This window comes from Musa acuminata, unplaced genomic scaffold (assembly GCF_036884655.1).
Source record: "Musa acuminata AAA Group cultivar baxijiao unplaced genomic scaffold, Cavendish_Baxijiao_AAA HiC_scaffold_1139, whole genome shotgun sequence".
NCBI classification, from domain to species: domain Eukaryota; kingdom Viridiplantae; phylum Streptophyta; class Magnoliopsida; order Zingiberales; family Musaceae; genus Musa; species Musa acuminata.
In genome coordinates, this window is record NW_027021351.1 from 636,797 (window position 1) to 647,283 (window position 10,487).

Consider the following 10,487-nt stretch of genomic DNA (forward strand, 5'->3'; position numbering starts at 1 on the left):
ATATAACTCTATTCAAAAGTAATTAATTGACATAAAAAGTTAAATCTATTGCATGTTCTTATTTCTAAAATAATAAGAATACATATTGAGACTCCACAAAAGATAATAAACTGGTTTATATTATATTATATTATATTTTGTACCATTGTTTGTCAGTTATATTATTTTTATCTAGATGCTAAAAACATTGTAATTGATATATAATTTTTTAATATATATTTTTTATTATTAAATCAATAAAAATATTTATTTGAAATCCCACCAAAGATAATTTGTTAGTCTATGTTATAATAATTGAATTGTTTCTCGGTTATATAATATTTTTTATAGGTTTAATAGTGTGTATATATATATATATATGAAAAAATATTATGTCTATTAAAAAATATTATAAGAGGATTACTATTTATAATTTTATTTTAAATCTTTTTAATATTATTAACTTCTCATTTGTAAATAGACTCAAATAATCTTTTCTTCTCCCTCCACTTATTTTTTCTTCTCGAAAGAAGACATCAAGAGAGAGACAAAAAAGGTAGGATCGGATGGCATTGAGCGACATCGACAAAGATAAAATAAGAGGTGGTGTGAATATAAAAAGGAAAAAGATAAAATTGATAATAATATAATTATAAATAGTAAATTAATATTTTATTATTTAAAAAAATCAATAGTAAAAGGGGATGATGAACAGTAAATTTTTATTATAATTAATTCACTTTGTGAATTGATTAATGTAAAAGAAACGTGACGACGAAAAGTATATCATTCAAATAAAATTGACGAGTTAAATCACTTTACACCGATTAATGTAGAAGACGAAAGACTTGTTTTGGATATCATATAAAGGTATTTTCAACACTAAAGGGAAAAAAAGGGAAACATTGATGAGGAGAAATAGAAAAAGAACGTCGATTGGAGGGGAGAGAAAAACTCAAAACGAAATTTATCCTATATAAATTTGATATTATCCAGTCGGTCAAAGGATGAGCCAACCATCGAGTGCGGTATGGCCTTCAGCCTCCAATGAATACACCATAAAGCAACATAGCCATCACCCAAAATGCTAAGCACATGTACCGAAAAGCAATGACAGATGATAACAAGTATGAAATGTGACTGAACATCTCATTCAGCCTCTTTCCTCCCATGCAAGTTGTGACAGAATATATGATTGTTTGAATGAGCAGCAATCACAGCATCTCTCAGTCACAAACGTTGCTTATTTTAAGACATCATTCCAAGCTTAGTTTACAAGTGCTTATTTTGCTCGCAACATAAAGCAATGCCACCCATTTGGCTCCCCATGAAAAATTATGGGACTAAGCCAATGCCTTTCACACAGGGAAAGCTCCTGTGAAGTGTATATGATCAAGGGTTCGACGAAGCCCATACTTGTTGACGGCGGCATTAGCAGCTCTGAAGCCTTCGCCATAGGCAGTGGAAGTGTCGTGAGCAATTTGGTGCATGAAGAACTCTCCTAGTTTTTTCTCGGTGTCAGACTTTGCTGCTTTCTTAGATGATGGCATTGCGGATGATGAAGATGGAGCATAACTTGATGAGGATGGCACACTCGTTGAACCTGGCATGATCTCGGATTCGAGCCACATGTGGGAGAGAACCTGGCAGATGCCTTCCTCCACCTCAGGGCTTAGATCACGATAGCCTGATTACATATAAGAAAATGTATAAGACAAGAATTAAGAAAATGTCATAAATTTACATGTAGCAAGATTGCATATAAACTAAGAGAAGTACAAAATCGCAATGCAATTTAGCATCTCTTATGGTGCTTTTGTAATCTTTGGTTCATCAGCTATAAAAGTTCACGGAAAGGAATCTTAAATCACAGATTAATTCCTGAGGAGTTCAGAAAATCATAAAAGATATGGTCATTCTTGGTGGCACTAATACGATGGTCATTCTTGAGGAGTTCAGAAAAGATATGGTCATAAAAGATATTAATTCCTGAGGAGTTCAGAAAATCATAAAAGATATGGTCATTCTTGATGGCACTAATACGATGGATTAGGACAATTATTCACTTTGAGGCCTAGCAAATTTAATGAGCGGTGCTCACTCAAATTTCATTGATGTAGGCTGGGCATAAGATCTAGATTGGATAAAATAAGAGACTCTCCTGGCTGCAGTGCTCTGAAATTGGCAGTCATTGATATATACCTGATTGGCAATCACAAGATTCAAACTCAAATCTTCAGTAAAGAGATCAAGCAGTTTCCCAGCCAATAAGTAGATGATGACTATTTGTTTGTTGTATCATAGTGACAATTTTGCATTCAAAGGTATAGCATAGAACAACATAATTATATGAAATTTAACATCGAATGATGTAATAGTTGTAACCCCAAAAAATAGAAAATATACCTTTGAGACGTAACCAACCATGCATCAATTCATGAGCAAGAATTGAACCTGTTAATAGTCTGCATTTAGAAGGATAAAGAAAGGTGTCAGGATACCCGGTATAATTTGCTAAACGAAATGGATATTAGCAGTTTAATGAACAAAAAATTTTTGACAAATTGACTTCCATTTATCCAATTCAGTCTTCATAAAGTTTCACCCTGATTAAAAAAGAAGCATAACTTTTTTCTACAGCATAAGCATTCTTAACATAATACAACATGGTAAAATGCCCACATCTTCAATAGATTATCATGTTGAATGATTAATTTGATCAACATGAACTTTTAAGGAGAGGAACATAATGATCACAGCACTTCAGTGAACTATGATCATATGACTCAAAACAAAAATTGTAATAGATAGATACCAGTATAAATAAAGATATCTGACTTCCAGCCTGTTATCAAGTTGATAATAACCTGGGGAGGCCATATAAAACAAGAATTGCAGTGACTTCACATCTACGGATCAACTTTTGTGGGTGTGTCCGCATGTCCAGAATTTTGTTTCCCCCAATTCTTGGCCTTTTATGTATCTGTATGTTTGAAATTGGCTTAGAATTCATTCTAGTCTAACTTAAACAAAATGGAAGGAGATTACTCACACTGCTGACGGTTTGTTCCTCAGAAAGACATAAGCCTCTTGTTTCAGGCATGTGATGATGACCCTGTTGAAAACAGCTTCAGAAATTAGAACTATCTACAAGAGGAGAATGTTAAAACTCAAGACAGCCAAAGAAAGCTTACATATTTCTCCCCTTCCATGGCCTCATTAAGCGCCTGCCTTTCAACCAAAAGCATGGGAATTTGTTGATCTATTCTCATGTTCATTCCTTCATAATAATCTCTAATTGAGTGGTACAGGGGTTGACAGTCACCAGCATCCATGATAGCAGATTCAAGGCATTCCAGGCACAAGCTACGGCCTTCTCCTAGATAGATATATCTTGTGTTTCTTGACTTCAATATGAAGTAGTGAAAGCAAAATTGAGATATTAGTAAAGATGAATGTTCTATTCATCACGAGCAATTATTTTGCTTGACCATTTACATATATGAAAAAAGATTTGGAATTTTCTCCGGTGAAGCAAATGTCTTCCATACCTCCATTCTCTCACAACTACAGCATCGAGGTGTGTGGTCATGTTCATGTGAAGGACAATACTTTTGGCCCCAAAAGGGGTGAGCTCTATACTCAATTAAACCAGCCCTGTTTGTTGGGATCTGTTGGGGAAAAAAATGAACAGAAACCATTTGCTTGCTTGCTTATATTATAGCATGTTACTTCTAGGTCAATTTTTGATATAGAAATATAAATAACTTCGTCTGGAAAGTGAAAGAAGATCATTTTCAAAAGTAATGAAATGTTAAGCTTTCAGCTGATTGAGAAGGTTCAATATTTCTAGATGGAAAAGAGAAAGACATCAAAGATAATTTTCATCATTTTAAGAACGTAAGTATAATTGCTTGTGACAACTGACTATCAAACAGCAGATTCAAGTTTTCATTATCCAAATAATATCATTGGTAATAGATACAAAAGTACAGTTACTTGCAACAGCTGATACATATGGTGAATATTAGAGGATTCAAACTCGCATGGGATCCTAATCCAGAAATATAATTAATATAAGAAATAGATGGATCTTTTAGAAGCTCAATTTCTTAGCTGTGGTATAGATTTCATTCAGGAAAGAGTTTAGAACAAAGTGACATATCTAAGGACTGCAGTGGTATTAAATAAATGTATATGCTGGTATTTAGAGGAAACATCATTGCTAATTCTCATACTAATGATATCTAGTCAAGTTGAAGAGGGAAACAATCCACCGAAGAATTTGTGCAGGAAGAGGAAACATAATAAAGGCCAAACAGATTCTCACTAAAATGATAGCATGAAGGACTCAGAAACAAGCAATCCAGAACAACATGAACTTCTGCACTGAAAATTATTTAATCTTCTGATGACACAGTTTGTTAGAAAAATTTATACAATAGAAATGATAAAGTGCACAAATATAGAAAGATAAATTCTTACAAATTCATGGCAGACATCACATTTGGGGTGATGCAACTCCTTATAACATGACTTGTGGTATGGGTAGGTGCCTGACAAAGAAAACTAAAACAAGCACCATGTTTTAAGATCTTTTTCACACTAAAAACTACTCAGAGAAGACAGATGCCAGTATATTATGTGACAATTCTTACAGAAGTAAAGCAACACTTTTTTACTAAAAAGCTAACAGATTAACACACCTCAGTCTCACGGATAAGCTGACCACAAGCATAACACCGAAAGCATTGTGGATGCCAAAATGTTCCCATGCAGCTCAAGTAATGTCCATAGCCTATTTCATGGTGACAGCCTCCACAAATTCTGCAGGACACAATGCACAGGCATAGTTGTGTGGTGATGTGCCATAGCAAGATAGCATATAGACCAAGATGAATGACAAAATCAAACCTGTATCCTCTTGGTAAAAACTGCACAGGTTGATATGGTTGATAGGAGGGCATGCTCAGACTTTCTTGGATAGCTTTAGCTAGCTCGTCATCATCAATTCCCTGGCCCCTGTATCCTGGAGCTATCACAGAAAGTGACCATACAGTAAGGTATCAGCACTTGAACCAACCTCTTCAGACATGGAAGGGGAACTGCTTGAGACATGATTCCAAGATGTCTGAAAAGTCGAATTTCAACACCCCAAATAGTTGAACTTACCATTGGGTTTCTTGGCATCCTCGACAAGAGAAAGTGCATTTGCATGATCCAGGTCTTCATTTGCATCTTTAGATTGGTCATCCTGGTAAGAGCTTGTGCACGAGAATTTCATACAATGATATAGAACAAGAGGAAATGGACACCTAAATGAAATTCAGATAAATTTTTGGAAACTAACTAATGTGTATTAACAATTATTATGAGAAATTTGGCATGCGGTCTACATGATCAAATCAGAGAGGAATCTTTACCGCTGGTTTAACTGGTCTATGCAACATGCTCTCTCCCCCAATTAGATGTGAATGGCGTCCATTTGACACTCTACAACCTGTTCCTTTGAAAAACTTGCAGAGCCACCTCATGAAGCGTGACCTTCTCCAAGGATATGATGGAGCTGTATGTCCTGATCACATAATGAGATTCGACATAGTTACTATAAGATCACCATCAGACATGAAATTCACTGATAACATGCCCATCATGTTATTTATCTTTCTTAACAAAAAGAAGACATGACAAGATCTGTGATATATACAGCTGATATCATGAGCATGTGAAGCTTGATTGATTCTGTGTCAAAAATGTATACCAAAGAGAACCGAAACAGAAGAAAATTTTAACAGAATACAGTATATTCAGATGAATTCAGGGTGCTGATGCTTCAGATTTTATGACATGGTGACCACATGAAGTTTCCTACTGCAGAAAATGAAATTCTCTGATTAAAATGAGCCTCCTGAAATAGAAAATGTCATAGAACTCTTCATATTTCCAACATAACCATCATTTTCTACTAGATTAGAGTCATGAACTCATAGACTATTTTGCTTCTTTAGCCTCTTGTAGGTTTTCATTGTATAATGACTTTCTCAAGTACTGCAGAGTATTAATTCATATAATAATCACACATGCTACACATCAGAACCCTTACGATGATAAGGCATTTAAACTTCAAACATCAGACTCCAACACTCAGAGAGCTGGGCTCAAAAGTGCATATAGTTCTCCACTAATTGCATAAGATGTTTGTTTTGGTCTCAACATAAATTGCATTTCCGCAGATCCATTGTTGCAGTGGCTATCCCTTGAAATGGAATGAGGATAGGTCTTGTTCTAGATCATGAACAGTCGATAAGATGCTGGTGATGCCCTTTCCAAAGTATCGAATGAAGGTTAGGCAAACTGTGTTTCTAGTTTAAAAACATTGGGTCAGTATTATCCTTCATTTTAATCCTTGGGGGATTCAAAGTTCCATCAATGGTTGTCTTTTAGTTCTTCATTTGCTCCATTACCAAGCAATTTTCCATAATTTCCTTTATTAAAATCCTCTAAAGCCAGGCTAGCAGAGAGAAAGTTTGGGTGCTCAAATCAAAACAATGGTTTGTTCTGCTGGTGGCTAACTTATGCTAAATTATGTGTATTCCAATCTTCGGTGAAACTGGCTAGAAACTTCTTAAAATTCGTAACCTTCTAGGAAGATCAGTCTTCCAAGCTTTGAGGAATGAGAAAGCTGCACCATAGCTATGATGCATGAATGAATGTGACTCTATCAGCTTGGGAAATATTAAGCAAAAGCCAAAAGTTTATGTGCATGTCATTGATTGACCTAAAGAAGGAAAAGTTGACGTACATGACAATGATTTCTCTCAAATGACAACACTTTTGGATGTGTGCCTTCATATCCATGTAGAAAATCATTGATCCTTATCGCATTGGATTGTAAATTCGCTTAATCTGAAACTTCTTTTTCTTTTACTATAAACAGCAAAAACACAGTTATAGACTATGGTGTAGATAGTTGACTGAGTGGACCGACAATTTCTCATGATTAAAACAGGGATTTTGATGCCCCTACAAATTCTGGTGTCAACGACAAGGAATTAACGATCATATGCATCAATTCCTGATAATACCCACAAACTCACCTCAACAACCTCGAATCACAAGTGGAATCATCATCGCCACACATAGCAATCAGAAATTTCGACGATGATCACAATCTAAAATTACGAATACCACCAATCGATAAGCAGCCCTAAATACTCTCTCTCTCTCTCTCTCTCTCTCTCTCTCTCTCTCTCTCTCTCTCTCTCTCTCTCTATCTAATCAGATTTTTGAATCAACGAAACTAAGAAATAAGCCATCAGATGGTTACCATATGCGCGAGGCCGGGAGACGTAGCTGGAGTCCGAAGAATCCATTGCGGCGGCCAGGACGGGAGCGGCGACTCCACCACGGAGAGGGAGGGAGGAAGAAAAGGACCTTTGAGAGGGGAATAAAGGAGAGGGGGGGTTGGAAAGGAAGGGATTGAGGTGGAGATGAGGAGGAGGAGGAGGAGGATGATGGGGGAGGGGGCGGCGGCTCGACGATAAGGCATCTCTAAAAGCTCGGGCAATTATATATATATACACGCACGCACATGCATTACATATATGATTGTGATGGCGACGACAGGGAGGAATCGGGGGATGGGAGGAGGGGAATAACGTGAGAGAGACGGGGGAGGGAGGGAAGGAAAGAGAGATTCCTTTGTCGCTGCAAAGGGAATGCGTCCAGAGTGGAAAGGAAGCGGGGGGAGGAGGAAGATGACGATGAAAGAGTAGGAGGCGATAAGGGGAGGGAGCGCGTTCGCTTCCGTTTTTGCTTTGGGTTGGAGCCCTTTTTCGTCCACGTGGCTTGAATCATTTGAACCCGTTTTTTTTGTCGCGGTGGTTTTTACTTTTACAGATATATCCTTCCAAGGTTCAAAAATAACATATTTGTCACTGTAAAACTCAAAATAACTTGTAAATCCTCTAAAGTCATTTTCTTGTTTAGTGTAATTGACTGTTTGCTTCTATAGCCCTCTTACAAAACAATTTAATTAAAGAAATAGACTAAAAAATATTAGAAAGATCTTTATAAACTTTATTTGAGTTTCAAATATGTATAGTTCTTAGTTTATGAAAATAAATAGAATTTTTTAAACATGATTATAGTGTTTTTGATATATTTTTAAAAATAATGTAACCTTACTACAAAACACTAAGGGAAATGAACTCAAAATATATTAGGAAAAATACTTAAGAACCTTATTCGGTTTTCAAATAGGTATGGTTCTCTATCTAACGAAATAAACATATAAATAATTTGACTCTTATATGAGTTACAGTATTTTTCAATATGATTGCAATGTTTAAAGTATATTTTGAAAAACATTGAACAGAGAAAAATAAATTAAAAATATTAAATAAAAAGTACTTATGATTCAGTAAAATATAGAATGGATTTCAAAAGAAAATTTGATAGTACAGTTATATTTGATGAAATAAGTTTTTCAGATAGAAAAGGAATGAACTCACAATAATACTTGAATAAGATCGAAAAATAACTCACAACCAAATTTAAAATCAAAAGAGATACAAAAAGTTTACCACCCAAAGAAAATTAAATAAGGATACTGAAAAATAAAAGATTCACCAGTCAAAAAAATATCCAAGAGATACAAAGTTTCGGCCAATAGAGCTTCTGTCAATATCATCAGTTTCTAAACTCATTTCTAACCCCTAAACACCAAAATAAGTATTAGTGCATGAAACAACCCTTCATGTATAGGGAATTTTAAAATTAAGTGTTTTACATTAGGTAATCAATTTCTTTAATGCATTCCTTGGTCATGAAGAAAAGTACCTTTAAACAACTATAATTTTATCTAAAGAATGTGCTAATGAGCGGTCATATTTGAGTGAGCTGAGTTGAAAAATATGAGGCAACATTGTGGGCTGAAAAAAATACCATAGCATCAACAAGGTCCATATGAGTATATTGTAGCAAATTAGATACTCTCGTGTCAATCTCCCCTAGTTGAAAAAGACTTGTCCTCAAGTCCTTATTTGTTTCATCAACATGATTATGAAAACGACTTAAATCAGCCACATTAAATGTTAGGGACACTCCATTGTTGAATCTCAGATTTTGATAATTAAATCAATTGGTGAATTAAATAATATAATCCATGTGTAGAAATAAGTGATGCACGACTAACTACGATCGTGAGAAAGACAAAACGATTAAAGAAGAATTGAAATTGGGCCGGAGTCAATAATCGGGCATCAGGCCGAATGAATCGAGGGATATACCAAAGGATCAGATGATGTAGTGAAAGCTCACCGAAAGTTTACCGGGAGTTCATCGAAAGCTCGTCGGAAGTTCGCTGGGAGTTCACCGAAAGCTCGTTAGGAGTTCGCCGGAAGTTCACCGAGAGTTCGATTGAACAATTGGCATGCCAGACAACTTAGATTATGTATATCATAATTATTTTAGCCTTAACTATCATATTTAGAACTTTAATTTGATTTAATTTTGGAAGAAATCCTACTAACTCAATTAGGGGTTAACTAGGCCCAAAACAACACTGAATTGGGTCGTTGGTTGGTCCATTCAGCCACTTGGAGCCAGACAAGCGATGGTACCGCCTAAGGCTCAACCTCGCATATGGCTTAAGTAGTGATACCACCTAGACTATGCGGTGGTACCATTGACAATTAATGCTGCTAGGCGATGGTACAACTAGAACCCGATCTCTGAGGCTTTGTCAAGAGATCGTACCACATAGTATCAGTCTGCAGGTGGTGATACCACCCAATACTAGCGGTGGTACCATCCAGTACTGATGAGAGTACCGCTAGTACTCTAGAAACCTAGGATGAGACACTTTTTGACTTTATTTTTGAAGCTATTGGGGCCTATAACTACCCTACTCTTTCTTGCATAAAAAAACAACAAAAGTGTGAACAAAAATGTTGAGATTTTAGATTTTAGATTTTAGATTGTATAATGCTAAACAAAGAAAACAAACAACTCGAGGAAAATAGTGCACTGGTGGTGGCATTGCTAGACTGGTAGTAACACCACCAGTACACACTAGTTGTAGGTGGTAGCACCGCCCAACTAGTGATACCATCGCCCGCAACTTTGCCCTATAAAAACTCAAGTTATGGCTGGTGGTAGAACTGCCCCAACTCTCTCTACACCCCTTTAAACCTCTCCACACCCCTCATTCCTCTTACTATCCCTCTAGAAACTTAAAAAAAACCTTCATCCTTTGCAAATCTAAGGATCAATCTCAACTTTCCAAGAAATCATTACAAGGGTAATCCTTAAAACCTTTCTCTCAATTCATTGATAGATCTTGATTCTTATATATAGTTCTCTTATTGATAATATGTGTAGTTTCATGACCTCTAGAAGATCTAAGGGACAAAGGAAAGAGGAGATTAGATGAAACCTATAATTTCATACTCTTTGATTCCCCTAAACATGCCCTTAAATTTCCAACCTTTAAGTCTATAAGTGTA

The 10,487-nt window shown here is 35.8% G+C and overlaps 1 protein-coding gene across 6 annotated transcripts; it reads right to left on the bottom strand.

Moving 5' to 3' along the window:
* Positions 1 to 1,075: 1,075 nt before the first annotated feature.
* Positions 1,076 to 7,756, bottom strand: LOC135671513 (LIM domain-containing protein HDR3-like). Of its 6 annotated transcripts, none has more exons than XM_065179698.1 (12): positions 7,307 to 7,750; positions 5,403 to 5,554; positions 5,152 to 5,233; positions 4,894 to 5,008; positions 4,686 to 4,806; positions 4,465 to 4,548; positions 3,531 to 3,650; positions 3,174 to 3,386; positions 3,032 to 3,094; positions 2,847 to 2,962; positions 2,386 to 2,444; positions 1,076 to 1,666 (listed from the first exon to the last, which is right to left on the bottom strand). In XM_065179698.1, exons 1-12 carry the CDS (start codon positions 7,350 to 7,352, stop codon positions 1,338 to 1,340), a joined length of 1,500 nt encoding a protein of 499 aa, XP_065035770.1. In that variant the 5' UTR covers positions 7,353 to 7,750; the 3' UTR covers positions 1,076 to 1,337. The 6 variants fall into 6 exon arrangements, 5 of the variants coding, with proteins under 5 accessions (XP_065035770.1, XP_065035769.1, XP_065035771.1 ...); XM_065179697.1 differs by having other exon boundaries at positions 4,894 to 5,014; XM_065179699.1 differs by having other exon boundaries at positions 4,686 to 5,014; positions 7,307 to 7,756.
* Between the last annotated feature and the right edge of the window lie 2,731 nt (positions 7,757 to 10,487).

Excerpts from the sequence above, each read along its gene's own strand:
- LOC135671513 (XM_065179699.1), bottom strand. The coding sequence starts at position 7,352 with ATGGATTCTTCGGACTCCAGCTACGTCTCCCGGCCTCGCGCATATG. Across the intron at positions 5,015-5,151 it reads GGATGCCAAGAAACCCAATG|CTCCAGGATACAGGGGCCAG; the intron begins GTAAGTTCAACT and ends TTTCTGTGATAG. Across the intron at positions 2,445-2,846 it reads GTTTTATATGGCCTCCCCAG|ACTATTAACAGGTTCAATTC; the intron begins GTTATTATCAAC and ends TTCTAAATGCAG.